Source organism: Rhea pennata, chromosome Z, assembly GCF_028389875.1.
Source record: "Rhea pennata isolate bPtePen1 chromosome Z, bPtePen1.pri, whole genome shotgun sequence".
In the NCBI taxonomy this organism is placed as follows: Eukaryota; Metazoa; Chordata; class Aves; order Rheiformes; family Rheidae; genus Rhea; species Rhea pennata.
The window spans coordinates 52,601,012-52,621,093 of record NC_084702.1 but is presented as its reverse complement, the minus strand read 5'-3'; the positions used below and the strand labels follow the sequence as shown (position 1 = coordinate 52,621,093).

Below are 20,082 nucleotides of genomic sequence, written 5' to 3'. Positions count from 1 at the left end.
TTAAATGAAATTTGAAAAAAAAAATAAAATATGAACAAGTAGCAATAGCAGCAAAACAGCTGAACATTGAAGTGCTTTACCTTTTGGGGTGTTACGTTAGATATTAACAAATCAAATATGACATTTAGAGAACGTGTTAAATAATGCTGAAGATGTGGATTATATGTAGAAATTCAATTTATCAGGGCAAAGTAGGTATTATAATAATTAAACTTTTTATAGAAAAATAATTAGCAAATTCTTGCAGAAAGTCAGATAGATTTTTAACCTGACATAACTTTTTACTTACAAATAGGCTCCTGCCTGCAGTTGGAATGCAATAACTAGTCATTCAGCTGATAAAATTTATATCTCCAGTTCTTCATTTTTTTCCACAGATCCAGTGGGTTTTTGCATATCAGACATTCCCTACCTACAGTTAATTGCACCTTTGGTTGCTCATAATGACTGCCAATGCTGCAGATTTCCAGACCGCTTAGGCTACTCTCAAACGTTCTCATCTTATTTAAAAAAATAGCCCCTAAAATGCTGCCATTTGACACTGCAGTTGGCCCTGGGTTATCTATAGCAGGCAGTGCAATTTATGAATCACATTCAGAATGTGATTAAAAAAACTAGTCAAATTTGGTTTGGATGTCCTTAGCATCAGAGGCATAGTGAGCTACTGACCTCTAGTTGAGAAAAACAAGATAGCTATTAACTCTGGTTCTTTTTCTAAAATATATTTTCCTCCTTCTTGCCAACTGTCTAAGTGTAATTTGTTTGTTTCTTTGGGAGAACGGGAAAAATGTTGATATATTTTAGGGATCTCATTCAAACTATTCACAAAAATGAGAAAGGCATCATTTTTTTAAAGGCATGCTTTTTTTCCAGTACCTTTCTCTCCGCATTCAGAGAAGTTCAGCATAGATAGGAACTCAGATGAACGGCAATTAAAATAGCAGAAGCCAAACAGAGGCTGCAGGAGCTACTGTTCTGGGTACATCTTCTCCATTTGAAAGTGTGCAATGCAGCAAACTGAAGCTAGAAAATCACGTTTCCTTCTACTTGAAATAAGTGATTATTTGTTTCAGATTCATCAAAGAGAGCGGCTGCAAGTAGTGCGCTTGTGAATATGAGATACTGATCTTTTTTTTTCTTTTTTTCTGTGAAAAATAACAAATGATGAAGAGGCAAAAGTGAACAGTTTCAGGAATTCACTGAAACCCATTGACACATTATGACTTATCCTGTGAACTACTGAACAGATAAGCTCAGCAGCAGACAAGATAAAGCAGTAAATTCTTCTATTGCTATTTTCTAGACTAAGTTTTCTATTTCCAGACTAAAATTACACATTATTTTAGGACCTTAAAATTAGTTACGTTTCTTTCATCCTGTCTTCCTTTCCCTCAGAGTTTTTGGAACAAACTTTTTCCTAAATTATTGGATCACTGGGCAAGACTCGCAAGATGAACATAGAATGAATAAATCACCTGCAAAGGGAGTTAGAAAACTAGATATTCTATCTTTCTCAGAAGAAATCAAGAGCTTCAGCTAATAAACAGAATGAATAAGAGCAGATTATGAATAATTTATACTTGGTGCTGTTGGTAGTTCTGCCTTAAATCTACCTTCTTTATCCCCAGGGCAGAAGGAACATTTTCTTAAGAGTTTCACTTTCCTGTAAAAACACAGATTCTTCACAAATGTTCTTGCATTTTGGGTCAAATCTGGCATCACTCTTTAAGTTACAGAAGGTTAATTGGTGTGGATCTTGTGCAAAGATTAGTCCTATTATGAGGCAGGACTGACGATGCTCTTTCTCTCCTGCTCCTCATGGATGATGTGCAGTACTGTTTTTTCTTCAGTTATTTTTGTAATGGTGTTCTGCAGGTTCAGTGGCCAAGCCTCACAAGACTCAAAAATGGAGTTAAGATTGGTAGTTTAAAGTGGTCTTAACAAATTGGAGAAATGGTTGAAAAATGCAAGATGCAATTTAATAATGAGTCCCGAGCACATATCTTAGGAAGTTAGAATCCGTGTTACAGACACAATAAGGAGGAGGATGGGGAAGACAGCAGTTGTGCAGTAAAGACTGTACAGATCAGGGTAGATCATAAACTGGATATAAGGCAATAATGGCAAACTGTTCTAAGAAAAGGCAAGGCAAGGAAAGGGATATATGGAGATCATAATAGAACTATCTCATGTAAACCATAGGACATAATATTTCTACTTGGTATTATTAAGGCTTCAGCTGAAACACTAAGATAAGTTTGGGAGATCACACTTTAGGGAAGAGGTGAACGGCTAGATTATGGTCCAAAGAGGATTCAAAAGAATGATCTAAGGTTTAGAAAATATGACTTCTGAAGAAAGTCTGAAAGGCTGATATTTTTTTCCAGAGAAGAAACTGAGAAGACATAAGTTAACAGACTTCAACCATAATCAGAGTAAGATAAAGAGAACTATTTCTTATGTCCTTTGAGCATAGGTAGGCTTATTGCAGGAAGGGAGAGAAGCAACTCTCCTACCTTTAAAGATTTAAACACTGGAATAGATTGCTTACACTGTACAATTTTCATCATTGGCTGTTTCTACAAACATACTAAACAGTGCTCTGTCAGAGAATGTTTTAAGATATGAGCCCTGTATCTTTGCCCAGGGGAAGCACAGGGGAATGAACCAGATAGAGAAAAGAACTCAACTTCTTAAACTGGCAGCTTTTAACCTCCACTCAAACAATTAAGAAGTCTTTGCAACTGTTCCTGGGGTAACAGTACTTAGGGTTTATTGAAACCCATTTTCTGTGCAGAAGACCAGAGAGGAGATGGGTGGGAGAAGGAAGACTAGTTTCCTCATAGGCTATGAGACACATGTCTAGGTAATTTCTCAAGATCCTTTTCAGACCTGTCTCCTATGAAGTTATGTCAAGTTCACTGACTGACAACTAAAACTGGAGAAGGTCAGACTCTGGGTAACTTTTGTCATCTGGAAAAAAATGAAAAATAGGAAAGTTATTTTGTATTTATATCTGCGGAACAGAAAGGATGTGATCTAGACTTATATCAAGTGATGTTGTTTGTATATTTTCTACAAATCTGAACTCAGAAGTCATGACTTCTAATCTCCAGCTAAGTATATTTGATCACATTCTGCCTTTAATTGTTCCTGATTTGTTAAGGCATCATAATAAGATAAGTCTATTTTATTCTTAGTGATGTTAATTAATATGGGAAGTGAGATGTTTTAAAAAGACAATGATTAAGAGTTTTCCATTATTCCTAATGGATTATGCATATAGCAATTAACAATCCATCTGATGATGAAAGCAAAAAGAATTTAATTGCCTTGGCAAATGCTATGAACAAGTGTAGACTAGCACAATGCATTTTCTTTTAGATTTGCCTGTGACTGTTACTGTGTTTCTCACTGGAGACTTGAATGCATGTTTGCTTTTTCAGGATAATAAATACAGCAGTATTTGCTGCTATTGCTATTAGAAGTTTGGCTTGAAGAAGACATTTCTTTCACAATAAATCTTTTGCTTTTGTTTTTAAATGCCAGGGATTTAAAATGGGATGCGTACAAAGTACTGAAGGGACTATCTGTCACTTAAATTGAATGCATTTACAGTATGTCTATGGAAGGTGAGTTGTTTGTTTCCAATTTTTATCTGACAACCAATTACACGAGACACATCCATAATCATAGGTGTCAGGACCTTCTCAGATGGATGGCTAAAGCAACTGATTGTGTTTTCCCTATCTAAAAATCTTTCAGAATTTGATAACAAAAAAATTCATTGCAGGATAAAACCACAGTGAACTGCCATTTTGCTCTTGATGCCGGGACTTGATAGCATCTTTTTTTTGAAAATAATTTTCTTAAGAGCATTTTTTGCAGGCACACATATAAGTATGTTCATATTAATCCAGTAATGTAGGATGCATTCCACTCACATGGAGTATACATTCAATCAATCAGTTAAAATCAGTAAAATTTAAGCGATACTGCTGTCTAATCCATCATTAATAAATCTACCTGTATTCATACAATATATATCATTATAGATCAAGATCTCACTGTTTCAAAAAAAAAATGAATTGGTATATATGGAGAGTATTCATTTTTATGAAAAAAATTTGTTTATTCTAAGAAAAAGCAAGTGGGAACATTTATTATCCTGTACATAGATGCTGAAAACACCAGATTTGAGACATCTATTATCAGATATATCAGCCATCTGGTACTTTTATTAAGGTATCTTTGTTCCAATTAGACTCTAAAATATTTAATAAATACTTAACATTTTGTCAGATTTCTTAATGTTTTCCCTAAGTAACGCATATACTGTAATTTCTTTCTTAACAGACATTTGACCATTCTATGAATTCAGCTATTTGCATTTTAAAAATGTTATACAGTTTAAAGGAAATGTATAATGAATAATACTCTAAATAACATGAGAAAAGTTAAATGCTTCTAGGTAAATCTGTCAGTAAGCTTACTCTTTCTTTATGCCTAGCCATTAAACATTTGCAAAGGAAGTTGTGAAACTTTTTACATTTTGTATTAATTTAATAGTGTAATAAAAAAGGATCTTCCCATGGGGTATTTGGAACCCTGAAGTGATTAACTTCCAGGAAAAAAAGATCAACACAAAATTACAAGACAGTAGTAGTGAACAGTAAGGATATACTTTACGGAAAAATAGTATATCCATATCAAAATATGCACTGAGACACTTTCTCCAAGATACAAATAAACTACTATTTATATACATTCTCCTGTAAAGTCAAAGGAAGGAATAATTCCAATAAATGGAGAACTGTAAAGTTTTATGTCTCATATTTAATAGTCTTAAATCAGGTGCATTGCACTGATATGTATGCTGTTACAGCACTGTGAATGTCAGTGTGGTATATGATTCTTTTTTATTCACCTTGACTTTTATCTGTGGAACCCTAGGTATATGTAACCACATAAAGCAGAGGCCGGACAAAAATCTACAGTCTTTCAGCACTGGAGTTGCTACGGACTTAATCCTCTGTAAATGCAACCCAGATATCCATTTTCTCATTACTTTACCTTATCCTTCTTCTGTTTTTCATCCTGGTATATGATCCAGTGCTCCCCATCATTACTGTAAGCAAGCTTGTAGGACCCCACAAACTGGACGTGACCAAAATCTTTAGCTCCTTGAGTAATTATGCCAGTGACTTTTGTAGGGACAAGCAGGTCAACCTATAAGAAACAAAACAGAAATAAAATAAAACACAGGAGAACATAATTAAAACAGGTTCTGCTCACAGGCTGACTTCCTATCACACAAAAGCAGAAGTGGCGCATCCTGACACACAGTATTAGCAGATAGTATCTGGAAGAAGGACAGTAAAATCCAGGACTGTTAAGAAACCCCTAAAGGCAGGGTAGCTGAGGACCCTGCTGAGCTCAAGTAGTGGCTTTGCAGTTTCAGAACTGTGACTGCTGCAGGGTCTTTTTCAATTCACTTTGAGTAGGGAAGAAATTAGGATTAGAAGGGAATGACACAATACTTTCTTCCAGGACTGCTCTTCCAACTCAGATGCTGACGCAATATACGATAATTTTCATTTTCCTTCTCCAAATGCTGAGTAAATGTTATGTAATTTATCAGTTTGCTTTCCTTTTCTCTTTGCTTCTTATTGTTTGTAATTCTTTCCAGCAGAACAGTGCTAATCTTGAACCAGTTCCCATTGTGCGAAGTACTGTAGACATTCTCAGCAAAACAGTGTTTTCTGTTGCAAAGAATTTATGACCAAAAAGTGTTCCCGTTTGCTCCTAATAACTGGAACGCAATAAGCCAAAGCTTGATTCCCCCACTGCCTTTTCATTTTCCTTTACAATAATAGACACTGTGCTTTACTAAGTCTTCTTAAATATTTGCTCTCACCTTTCTTTTTCTATTGACCTTTTCTGCTCTTTTTTTCTTCAGGATTTTATTTCTTTTTCTTGTAAAGCTCTAACTTTTCCATTTTCTGATTTTTTGAATTATTTTCTAATCTTAGTACAAGATTTTTAAAAATGCAAGGTAGAAACTTTATTTACTAATAAAATCTGGGTTTTCAAGTGGCTTTCACATGGGTCAGTATAATTAGTATTGTTCCTTGGGGACACATCTGTAATCAATTCTCCTGAATTAGAACTCAACACTGAATGTAAAAGATCTGTGCTGGACTCCTTGAATTAAAGCAATTAAGGAACAGAACAACAACAGAAGTAAACAGAAGTAAAGTGACCTAACAATGTATTTTTAGGGGCAGAAGGGAGGATTTAAATTCCCTACCAGAACTGACGTTTTTTTGGAAATACAAAGGTAAAACTGAGGCTCTGTTCCATGTCTTCATGCAATGAGTGCCAGCAAAAAAAAAAAAAAAAAAAAAAAAAAAAAAAAAAAAAAAAGATGGCTGTTATAGCGGTTAGTATTCTTCATACTGTCAGTTAACTCAGGCAAAGGAGATTAATAGCAAAAATATTACAATAAAATAACAGGAGCAATCAACTCCACGAGGAAATGAGTGATACATTTTACAATGAAAAATTAAAAAGAGAATACGAAAAACCACAGAATCTGTGACTGATCAAGTGCTGAAGATCCAGTCTTGCGGCTTGGGGAGGCCGTGGCCCCCCAGAACGGGCCGGGCTTTGACTGGAGCTTGGGGCAAGCCAAAGGGACGAACGCGATGCAAAGCACAAGAAATAAACCACAGAGAGGAAGCAAAAACAAACGGAAAGGAAGGAAAAACAAACAAGCAAACCAAGTCATCTAGCCTAAGCTAAAGCTTCTGAAAAGTGGATATCATAGTTCAGACACTAAGAAAATAATACAGAAAACTCTTAGAATGCATTTTTAAGAACAAAAGAGAAATAATGAGTTACTAGAGCTATCAGACAAGGAAGACTTAAGACCCTTGCCCAAACATCCAAAGGGCAGCAGATAAGAGTAGCAAATAATTTTAAGAAACAGGATGAATAAATCAGAGGCTTCAGTACTGAGATCCTATGACAGTAAATACAAAATCTAATGATCCAGGGGTTTTGGCTCTGGTGAAAAGAATTGACTTATTGCCATCTGACAGCAGCAATGCTGATACCTCAGAAGACACTCCAGGCTCTAAGGAAAGTGTCCCTTGGGAGGCTAAACTCTGTTTTGTCTTTAGTCAATGGAGAGAGAGAGGGACTCAACCAATGATCGTTCAGAGCTGCAGCCTACTTCAGATGCTCCAATTCAGCACTGTTAATTAGGTAGTAAAAAGATATGTTACCCCTTTTTTATTATTTTTTACAAGGTAGGTATATTATTGCTATGGTTGCTTTTTATTTATTGTTATACTTAGCTGAGAAAAGATGATGTGGGGAACTGCACTTAGAAGAAGCTCCAGTTATTGAAATAGATAAGTGAGACCTCATGCTACTGACTTCTCATCACCTACAATTCAGACACAGAACGAAGAGGTCTGTTAGTTTCCTTGTCTTTTATGGATTACTAAACATCAGGTATCTGATTTAAATTCCAAATACTTCTGGAGTCTAACTGAATAGTCTGATTTTCAAAAAGGGTCATCTGGTGGACAACTGATTGGTCCACACTTTTAGGTGGCATTTGAACAAAGAATCTAGGAGTCAGCTTTAGATTTTGTTTATAAGTAATTCTGACATTAACCTTTTCCAAGTGTAATCTCTTTTCAGCAGAGAATGCTTCTTATACTAAAAATTAATGTCTCTCTTCTTAACTTAAAAACATGCCTCTATGAAACTGTTGAAATTTTAAAACCTTGAAAGTAGTCTGACTGGATTTCACAAATATTTAACATGGCCATGATATTCCGAATGTTTCTCATTAAAATTCAGAACAGGGAGGAAAAATTCTCATTAAGATTCAGAGGATTTCAAAGGTAAAATCACAATAAACCTTTATTATCACACAGATCCAGAGTTAATAAAAACGTCCTAGTAACAATTGTTTTGCGCTTACAGGATACATCCATTGGCCTTGTACTCTTGTTCAGAAAAATGATGTGTGAAGTTGAAAGATAATTTGGCATGTGTTTCATCCTTTTCCTAAAAGACTTACATAGCACTGTGTAGAATACATATATGTGTGTGTGCTATATGAAAAACTTAAATTGAAATAAAAAAGTAATGAATAGACAGGATCTGTTCTAGGTCTTGACAGTATAGACAAGCTAACTTGATGGGAGATAGATAGAAAGAAGCAATGGACAGAGCATCAGCATCTCCCTCCCATACTTTAGCACCTTATTTATTTACTTACAAACTGATGAGAAGCCTTCTGATCTGTGAGCAATAAGGATTGATACTAATCTGGCATTAAATGGAACTAGGTACCATGGTGTGCCTTTATTACCTTCTGCAAAGAGTTAAAACTTCCTTGCTTTTCATCCTTCACATTGAAGGTACTCTGGATAAGAAAGGCAAGCAGAATTTACCACAATTTCTAGGCAAAATGTCTACATTAAAATAATTTAACAAAAGCCATAACTTCCCATCAGGACATGGAGCACATTTATTCAGTTAGTGCAGACTGCAAGTAACGGGCAATCAAACAAATTACCAGGGAGAGAAGCTGAATTAACACACAACCACTGTGTACTTTTCAAAGCTGAATGTGATTAACAGGATTAGAATTTGGCTTTGGCTTTTTCAATGCATCAAAATTTAGGATGTGGTAGAGGCAATTAGTCTGCGACTGATAGGATCATTAGCTGGTTAGAAGAAGAACCATGGTTTATAGTTTAATGTACATTTCTACAAGCGGCTGATCAAAAAGCAGTTTAACACCTTGTGTCTGAAAGAACTCTCTTGGGTTATAACTACTCTCTTTGTATGTATCTGATTCCTACCTTGCTTCAGATGTTAAAGGCAATTCAGCATTAAAAGTTTGATTTGAAGGATAATTAATTAAAAAAAAGCACAAAAATAAATCTATCTGAATACACTTTTAAAAATGAAATACAGCATGGACAGTCAGTATGCACTTTGTGCCAGTGTGCAATTATACGCAGGGCAACTACTGTTCCACTTACACTACAAGGAAGTCTACTTGATCAGGAGGGAACAGTCATATACCTGTTCTGGCAATGCTCTGAGTGGCTTAACCACCAATCCCAAGCTAATAAACCTTGACTATCAGCATCTGACTATGCAGATATGCCTAATGTTCATTTAATTGCCTTTGGAGTTTAACTATTGGAGAAGTACAACTGTTAATGCAGAGACCATCAAACTGGCAACATTCATTCCTCCCAAGACAACAGCATAATGACAAGACATTTCTAGACATTTCAAATAGCTGCCCGTAAGCCAGCTTGGATCTGGAAGCAGTACAGCTGCCTTTGCATACGCCATGCTTGAACATGGATCTACTACTTCTGAACTCAAGCTGGCCCTCAGACTGATGCATTGCCTCTTGAAGACTTACTAACATGGTTCTCCATTACCTCAGCAGTCCCTGTGCCACTTGGAAAAGACATGACATGAAATATTGTCGTTGCTTTCTGAGCATTCCCCATTCCTCAACACACCTTTTGCTTCTCCTACACACTTGGTGGAAATAAATGTAGTTTCAGATATTTACTGGCACTAGGACAGAGGCAGTAGAGCACATGAACAGCAAACCATGTGTGGACAGGACTCAGAAAAGCAGATGAAGGAAGAATTTTTCATGAGACAGAGACCACAACTGGAAGCTGAGTGACCATGCAACTCAGAGAGTCCCTCCTGGACTAGAAACACACTCTCTAGACACTGGCTTGCAGAAGACAAGCCTCAAGAAGACACAAATTGCAGAAGTCTCCAGTGCTTCAGAGACTAACAAAGGAGACAGAGTCCTAAATGGCAGTACCTTGCAAAATCCAGCCAAGTACCCCAAGGCACTTTAGATTGGGAAATCAATAAGCACAGTTAGACTATGTAGTTACAAGCAGCAGAGTGCAATGGGGGAAGCTCTGTAAAGCAAATCAGCTGATATTGAGAACTGGATTTCAACACTATGTGCTGCAGGGGACACATGATGCACAAGTGTGCAATTTAGTGGCTGGAACATAATTGGTTTTGATGCGCATCTTTTAGCTTAGTTTCATCTCAAAGAAACCCATTTAATGCTCTGTGAGGGCACTCCATGATGCGAACCATGAAAAGTGGAGATAGTCTTAAAAAATAACACATTCCTCGTCTACAATATAATGTTAACGTCGACAAACCCTCAGAATCATTGTACCGTTTACTTAGCAATGAAGATAGTAGGAAGGTGGCTTACTTGACCTTAGCAATACTATTTCATCAGCGTGCAGATCCTTCTATCACACATGCCAGCCCTGTGAGCAGCATATCTTAGATATTTTGGAATGCTTAATATAACATTAGATGCTCACAGTTAAGCACCTGAATGCCACCAAGACAGTTTAATATATTTACGCTCTCCTACACAGATCACTCGCTGTGCGTTTCGAACCTGACAATTCCCAAACGAATTTTTTCCAGGGAAATCTCCCCTGACACAGAACTGGCACACAGGTACAGTAGCTATATGAACCCAACTGGAGGAAAGGAGGGACAGGCTGGTAGTAACTACAAGCATATGGACAGAATTGCAGTTCTGTATTTTATTGAATCAGGCGTAGGTACTGCCCCAGGTTCCCTGTGGCTAGTATTCTCGTCTATATTCAAACACTGGAGATAAACGGAAAATTGGTGACAATTCAGTACCCTTGCCACAAACTTGCAACATCTACAGGTTTCTAGCAACATTTCAGCAGTATCTCTGTTAGCAAACCCTGAAGTTTGTCATTTCCAGCTGTTTTCAAAAGGCTCAGATTAAGAAAAAAAAATACTATCAAGAAAATAGTCCATCATGCCTAATTGCAGCTAAATGTTTTTAATGGAGGGAAAAAAAATCATCCAAGCAACCATATAGACTTTGGTAGAAAAATCTCATTTTCATTTTAATTCTAAATAAAATAAAATAAAATAAAATAAAATAAAATAAAAGTATCTACATTTAATTGGGTTCATATCACTAAACATATATTTAAAATTAAACTTTTGGTCATGAACCTAGGTAGAGATGAGTGCTTTTCAGATGAAATAAAATAAAAGAGTGCCGTTCTTTTTCTTCTTCAAAATTGTGGATTTTGCTTCACTAGCTTCTTTTTCAATTTAAGTTTAGCCCTTTAACATTATTTTAACATCATGCTGCTGTATTTTTAACAATTGTAGTCCTCTAGGCTAAGATAATAAATACAACATTTATTGTCTTATTTACCCTTATCTGCCTCTTGTTACAAAACACATTTACTTTGAATCACCTTATAACTGCAGCAACTGCACATAGGAAACAACATTAGAAAGAACACCGCACAACTTGAGTTATCCTCAGCACCATTTAAAAGCTAGAAACAGGGGTATTAGGCCTGTCATTGAAAATCTTCATGGACGGTCAGAAAACACATTTGAGATCATTATTCTGAAATTCTGATAGATTTTGACGTGAAACAAACACATATGCTCACAGAAAATCGCATTTCAGTGAGCAACTATGTAAGCAGCAGCTATTTCTTAGAGTACAGATTGTGTGAATTCATTAACGTATCTATTTGTTAATCACTATTATATAAATATTATACGAAAAAGAAAAAAATGCTGAATAACTATTTACTTTGCTGAGAATTTCAGTAAAATATTCAGTTAAATGATCTTTATATGACCAACCACATAACTATTTTGAGAAGTGTGTATTTCTGACACAGAAAAATTTAATAACCGCAGTTTACTAAACCATGACTAATCTCACTTTACTGTTATCTCAAACCCAAACTGTACAGAAAAGCAAATTTTAGCCTTAGGATCTGGATTTTCAAAAGTACCAAAGGGAGCTGCTACCCAGTTCCTATGGGAACTTAGTATGGCTGATGCTCCAAAGCCATATGGGCACCCTGGTAAATCCTGCCTGCAGCACACACAAAGTGTCACTGTTTTCAGATGGATGCTGCTAACTGGAATGACTTCTCTGGGTGTTGATGACTCCCTGAACCTGTCATGGACTATTCATATCCTTCCAGGAAATGACAGTACCTAGTGTGGTCAAGTCTGAAAGTATTGTTAATAAAAAGAGAATTTAATATTTCAAAATTAAAACATATCTATGTGTAGGGTTATTTTTTCTGGAAATATTATCACAGTTTTCTTGTAGCAATTACACAGTTTATTGCAATTGGTCACTATATTGCAAAAAAACCATTAATAAATAGCAATAGTCTTTCTGCTGTGCAGTACTCAAAGCTTATCAGTGCTTATGATGGTCCTGAGAGATTTAAAAATAGTCCATGAAATTACCAGTGATTAGACAGGTTTAGACATCAGGTGGAGTTAGAAGAAGCTTTTGAGCTGCATTAGGATACTTGAACAGTTGATACAAACCTGTTATACTGATCTGGGTTAGACCAATCAATTGAAATTCTTGTGGAAAAGTCAAGGACAAAGCAATACACAGCACACAGTCATTAAAAAATAACAGAAAAAACAGATTATGAATATGATCATGAGTAGTTCATGATACAATACACTGACAACACACTCTGCTACCTTTCTGCCAAGGTCTTCAATTGAATACTACTGCAGGCAATGACTGCGCAGTACAATTCACTAACAGCCAATTTAAATGAAGAACAGAGAAGTGGTGAAAAAATGACCATTCTTCCTTCCCACCCCTGGCAGCTAGTTACAGATAGAAACAGATATAGAAATGGGGAAAAAAATTTCATTTACATTCTCTTCTTTACATAATGGTATATGCCTTGGAAAGCAGAAAAGCAAGTAAAACTGGATAACAGGTACATTTCAGGAATACAATTTCTGGAAGACATATTTTAAAACAGTTATTGCTGTGTTACTAATAACAATGCTGCTAACTTTTGCTCAAAAAGCTTTCTGTTTCCTCCAATCTATGAAGAAGAAATAGATTATCCTGAGATTTCAGATAGGCATTCTCTACTCTCTTTGGATTGTAAGAGGAACAGGAAAGTGTTTTTGCTACTTTTAATTATTTTACTAAAATATATTTCAAGTTGATGAGCAAATTTATCTATAAAATTTCCTGCATGTCTGTGTTGTGGGCTCTCTCCCCAGGTGTGGATACTCTACTTTTGTGTTGAAGACCGCTGTAGGAAATCTCAGGGGATACAGTTGGTAAAATAGCAGCACAACACTGGCAAACACAGATAGAAGAAAACTTGGAACACAAGCAGAGGAAAAGTATCTATTTAACTATAAGTTTCAGAATGACACTTGATAATCAGAGAAGGATTTTAACTTTTTATAGCAAAACTTTGAAACAGCATATGGTTTTGAATTTAATCAGTAGAAATCTAGGTATTTCAGATTTAATTTGTATTGAGATTTTCAGTATATTATTGTTTTAAACTCAAATCAAAAACTGATTATTCAAGGCCTGAGTAAGCAAAATCTTTCCCTAGAAATGAACTACTAAAATTTCTGCTCATCAATCTGTAGGGAAAACAGTGCACCCCTTTTACTAGAGGATAAATATCTTTGTAAAAATTTTGAGATCATAAATGGACTCACCTGAGAAACAGTTAATTTTATTTTTAAAAGGAAAAACGGTGGTAATGGTGGTAATATGGAACTTCATTATTCACTAAATTTGTTTTTCTCAATTGATTAAAAATGTTGCAAAATTTTTTGTGTACTTCATAAAAATGTCCCAATAATCTATGAGTAACTGGACTATAGCTCAACAAATAAACTAAGGATAAGTTTGCACACAAGATACTGCAAAGTGACTAATCATTAATATAATTACTGAACTGCTGAAGTACTAAAAAAACCCTGCCTGTAAGCAAAGTTAAATCTCCCTGGAAAATAAATGGTGTTCAGGCTGAGGGCTCCTCCTTGTTTTTAAAAGCTGTGAGTTTATACGTCTCGCCTTTTCATAGGAAATGCAGCCCAGACAGCATCATATACCAATTCTTCTTAAGAATGGCTTTGCCCATCTGTCAGCCAAGATTATTATGCAGAACCTGTGTCATAAAGCTATGCTGCTGTAGGGATAAACTAAAAACGTCAAAATCATGATACCAGACCTCAAAAACAACAATCAGCTTCACCAAAAAAGACTGCCAAAATGATAGCACAAAAGCTTTGGTTTCCAGCGACGCACTGTTAATGATCAATAGAAAGAAACAAAGAAACATAAGCAGTGCTGTAAAATTTAGGGATATCCTTGCTAATGTCCTTTTTAGTTAGAGAAATAATGCTGTTGATTTACAGAAGAAATCAAGTTTTTTCTATTTAGACTAAATAGCTTGTCACTTCTAAGGCAATAATCTCATAATGTACTGACCTGAATATAATTAAAAGGTCTATTAATCTTCCTTCTCCAGGACGTAAGAAAGATTATATGTTATTAGTCAAAAGGATACCCCGAAGCACCTATTAGGGAGCTTCCTAAATAGACCTCTGGTCAAAATAAGACTAGGCTCCTGGCGGGACATGTTCAACCGGAGGACTCAGCTCTCTCTTTGATCTGACACCGGCGTATCTTCTGGGCTTCCAAAACACACTGCAATGCTTATCAGCTTTCTCCACCTCCTGAGGAGAGTGTGGAAAGCACCAGGCGTGACTGATTTAAGGGATTAAAATTTTGCTAAAATTGTTGACCAGGGCTAGAATTATAAGGGATATTATTTCCCCCTCCTCCCCGCATTTAAAAAAGAAACAAATCACTTTGTACTGTGAGAAACAGAAAAAGCTTCCACCTAAATATAAGCTGAAAGTGTGTGCTTTTCAAATAGTTGGTAAGTATCTTGGTCATTAGGGCTATCTGGCCCAGGTTTAGTTTCTCCTCTAGGTTAGAAAAAGTAGAGTTATTAGAATGGATTTCCAGATTAGAGTAAAAATTTAATAATTTTCTTTCATTCTTATCACATATTCCACTCTAGAGCTGCAAACCTTTCCTGGTGAAAGCTGTACAAACACTGATAGGTTTCTTTGAGAGATATCACAGGAATTTTCAAAAAGGAATTTGAATTAAATTAACTTTCATACAGTTCAAAGCCAGATTTTAAACTGGATCCCAGAGATACAGTAACAGTTAATTTGAAGTCCACAATATTAAATTAAATGTTAAGTAAACTAGATTTGCAATCAGAGCTTTACTTTTTGGAAATGATTCAAATTGATTTGTCTCTGAAATTTGAATGGTATTTTTCATAAAATTAAAGTTTAATCTTTTTAATTCTGATACGCATTTCTACTCGTAAATTCAAAACAATTGATCAAAATAGTTCATTTTTGTAATGACAAGTTGTAAGAAATATAAATCAAAATATATGAAAGTTAATTTAATAGAAAAAAGACACTGCTTTTTCACTCATGTTTTCCATTTTTTTTTCTTAAAAATGGGAAGAGCCTCTCCATTGATTTTTTTTCTAAATTGACTATTATTCCATCTTTTGTACCTTAAATAATTAATCAAGAGACTACTGATGCTTTAACGCATCACCCTGCATTTACCCTGGCAACAGGGTAAATCAATATGGACAAAGTATGTTCTAAGCTTATCCATATTCTTCCCAATTTAAAAAGAAGAGAACGTAGGAGACTGGAGCTCTCAGGAGTATGGAAGTTGGTTGACAAATTTACCGTCTATTTTGGAACTAGATGTACCTCCCTACCTGGCATCAGTGAACCACTATCGTGGGAAAACAACTGATCTGTACAGCTCCAGTTAGTTCTGAATAATATTATCTTACTGTTTTTCTTCAGATCTATAAAATGAAATGTGTTTGCATGGTTTCATGCATGTCAATCCCATGGTGCATCTCAATCCCCTAAAATAACATCAGCAGTGCATTAGTTTGGCTCATACATGTATCCCTCTTAAGTCTCTCATTTGATATTAGAATGGGGTTTTATACATTTCTATAAGGTTAGGAAACCAAGGATCTAGCTGACTGAGGTGGGAAACAGTTTCAAGACCACTGAAACTCAGAGGATTCTTACCATGCTCCACAGTACTTCCACTGAAGGAAAAAAACAACCAAACCACTTGGGCGTATTTTATCTTTATAACTTCTAGGCAACCTAGAGTAGGTTCTTACATGTAAAGCCTCTCCAAATCCTGCTGAAATGGATGGAGTGAACTCAACGATTGATTGTTAATGGCCGCCATAAAGAGTCTTAACATCTTTGAGATGACACTAGACAGTCACGTGGATTTGTTAATTTTAAATTAATTATTGTCATTTCTAGGATAGTTACTATACATACATTGCAAATGCTTGTTGCTTTCCATGTTTAACATATTAAAAATTAAGTTGTCAACCAATGTTATGTCATGTTTACACCAGGTAGGTTAGTAAAAACACTTACATCATATTTCAATATATGAATAGAATTCAAGTGCCAGAATTCCCTAAGAGTACTTTTGAGGGGATTGTTCGCAACCAACATTTTTGAAAAAGAATAAAATTGTTTTTTGAACTAGAGATAGTAAAAGAGAAATGTACAGCTATCTCTAGAAAAGCAAACATAATCCTCTCAAAAACGCAACTATTTGATATGCTAAACAAGGCTGTATCCTAACCAAAACAATATCTGAAGCAGAGTATTTGCCAAAATCTGTATTTGCATATACTCATATAACCCCTACTGATACTTGTTACATCTAAGACCTACACAGATACCACAGAGGGGGAAGTCTGGTCCACTCCAAAATGAAAAGATATGAGCTGATTCATCATTAATGAAGTTGAAATCTTTACAAGTTTTGAGCATAAACACACAGAGAAGTTTTGAGCATAAACACACAGAGAAGGCTATGAAATCACAGCCTATGAAATCACTTATAGATTAAGAAATCTATAAAGAACATACTTTCAGCTTTGGGCAATGCGTTTTCCTTGTAGACACATCCCATATTTCTTTTCTTTTTCTTCTTTTCTTTTTTTTTTTTTTTTTGTTCTTCCCTTGTGTTCCCAATGTTCCCTTCTTAGAAATTAATCTTTTAAATGGCTTCTGCAGTCCTTACTCTGTCAGGTGGGTACAAATCTAATTTATTAAAACCCAGTGTTTACTGTCAAAGCATCTACACCGTTGTGAAAGGCTTGGCAAAAAGAGAATTTTTGCACTCAACTTCAGGCATGTGGAGCATGTTGTGACGAATCCATTTTCATACTTTAGTGGTTAAAAAATAATTTTAGAAGGATAAATCGGAGGAATAATCTTGAATACTGACCAGCAGCACATGGGTAAAAAGTCTCCATAAAAATCCTACCATAATAACATTCACTATCTACCAGAAAGCAAAGCACTACATTGGCTGGCAGACAGCAGTGTAAGATCTTTGGCTCAGCACGGCAGAAGATTGTCTGCTAATTCTACTTGAATTCTAGCAATTCTATGCAGTCTGCAATTTGATTTTCGCTACTGATTTTAAGTAGATGTTTTCACATACATGATTATGTATTGCAATTCCATGGAGCAGACTATTTTCTAACTATTTGCTCCATAGGCAGCAGAAAATACATCTCTATTACTACAAAGTAAATCAAAATAATTTGTGTACTGACTTGCAATAGATCATCGTGCTAGTATCAGATGATTCAGTGAAACAACCTAATTTTAGGCTATGGCATCAAATAATAAGAATATTCGTTTTTGCTACTGAAAACTGTATTTTAAAGACTCATGAGTATTAATGGAAAGTTTATATTTTTAAGAGGAATAGCACCTGACATGCTTTTCTGCACAGATAGATTCCCAGCAAGTTTTCTCAAAAGGATCTTTCCAAGCTGAGGAAATATAAGGCCTTCCTAAGGCCTTGGTGGTGGATATAACTGTCTTGTTTTTTCCCCAATGCGATGTTCAGCTGAGCAGATTTAAAGGCTTTGTGGACCTGGGTAAGGACGCTGGGCCTGGAGCAAGCCTCTGCACGTCACTGCATGCCATCTCAGCTGGGATTAAACACTATCTATATTATATAGATTATATTAGCCCCAAAACACAAAAACAAAGGGCCTGATCAACCTGTTTTATGTCTAATAATGTGGCAATCCTCATAAATTTCAATAAAAACCTTGGTTCTAGTCACTGAATGCAGGTAGAGGCATCAGAGATTCTAAATTCACAGGAATAACCATCTCAGGGTTATTGAACTGAACTATAGGTCATCAGTCTGAAAAAACTACAGCTCATCCCCAAAGACAGACTTTCGTTAGGTTAGGCATTTCAGTCCTTTCAAAAATGCAAAGCCACCAGGCAGATCAAACTTTTCATACATATACTTTCAATTTTTGAAGCAGCTGGCCCCACAGAAGGCAAGAGGAGTTAACATAAATATACCGGCGTTAACATGATTCAGAAGTCCTTTGTGGCTCGCTATGCTTAATAGTCCATGCACTATCTTGGACAAGAGCAACTAGGAGGAAGAATAACATATGCACTACAAAAAAAGTTGATTTTCTTAATAAAAAGCAAGCAAAAATTAATTTTACTACTTTGTTCATAGGAGTTGTTTTGCTTGTAGCACTGCAAGTGAAGCAAATAATTCCTAAATTAACAATAACAAATAAATGTCAATATATGAATTCCCAGTATTTCCAGAATTACCAAGGCAATGAGATTGTATGAACTCAGACATTATTTGCTGTATTCTGTAACTTATTTCTAAGGATGAGATAATGATCCTATATAACAGCACATATTGAACTTTGGTTTGAAATAGAGACTCTACGTGTATGTATAATTATGGTGATGCATAGGACCTAAAGGTCAGAGGCTAAACCAGAGGATTCATTTTTTTAAAGTTACTTTTTCCTCTGCACTTCTTTACTACTACTTTTGATTACCCATTCAATTCCAAAAGAGAATCTAAAAAGAAAAGTATTTTTATTTTGCTTGTCCAAAAAATACACATTTGAAACGGGCAACTGTGATTTAGAAAGCAAACAAAAAACCCACGTAATCACTTCCATTTTCTTGGGACTCGATTCATTCCTGATGCTATACAAACGGCTCATGCAAGGCCTATTGAAGAAATTCTACACAAAGTTTTAAAAGAACCCCTCCAGTTCTAAAAAGGCAATTCTTTCAGTGCATTTGCATACTTCCAGCAAGTTCTATTTTTCTATGCTGAAAATCCTGTGAAGTTGAAAGATGTTCTTCCACTAAATATATACATATAGTATATACGCTTAATAACATATATGTGTAATTATAGTTATATATGTGTATATATACATATACACACACACATACACACATGCAAGATATACTGCATTTCTGCTTAAGAGTTTTCACATTTCCTGAACTACGAAGCTGCTATTTGAATTGCACAAATAAATGCAAAAATATACTCCTTATTTCAACTCTCCACCAAAATTCTGAATTCTGAATTTTTTGCTCACTGACACTACTGCTTACTATACCATATAGTTGCTTTGTGTGGGTCTCTGTGTCAGGGATATAAATAAACAAATACACATACACACTCACACAAACATAAAATTTAGGATAAATTCAACTGTGATGCTCAATCATGGTATGCTTACATCAACAGATATATTTGGAAGTAGCAGCAAATTAAAAAAGCAAAAACATTCCTAAAAGCAAGTTGGAAAAGTAAATTTCCTGAATTACAGGAAATCAAAGACTGATAAAGTGTAGGTGAGCTAGTGAAACAATGGCTATAAAATTCTGCAGAATTGTGTAGCTGATATAACTGGGACAGTTGAAGTTACGCACTCATACACATAATTTGAGGAAGTTTCATCTTCATTTTCATGTCAACAAGCTGGATATTGGCTGATTTAAAGTTCCTAATATTCTTCACCAAAGCCATATAAAATATTAAAAACATATATTTATATTATCTTTATTTACTCTACATGTAATGTTTCCTTCTCTAGGCTCTGGACACCATAGCCACAAACTTCAAACGTAACAAAATGCAGTCACATTCAGAAACTTAAAAAGAGCAGCTAGTGTTTTGTTCAAAACAAAACACAAAATCAAACATAA

General features: G+C 35.4%; 1 protein-coding gene across 3 annotated transcripts in view; it reads right to left on the bottom strand.

The window, feature by feature from the left end:
• Positions 1 to 20,082, bottom strand: part of EDIL3 (EGF like repeats and discoidin domains 3) — a 250,526-nt gene that overhangs the window by 10,996 nt on the left and 219,448 nt on the right. For all 3 annotated transcript variants that reach the window (XM_062599401.1, XM_062599399.1, XM_062599400.1), the window contains one exon: positions 5,074 to 5,229. In XM_062599401.1, coding sequence (XP_062455385.1) covers positions 5,074 to 5,229 — 156 coding nt within the window. The remainder of the gene's footprint in view (positions 1 to 5,073; positions 5,230 to 20,082) is intronic.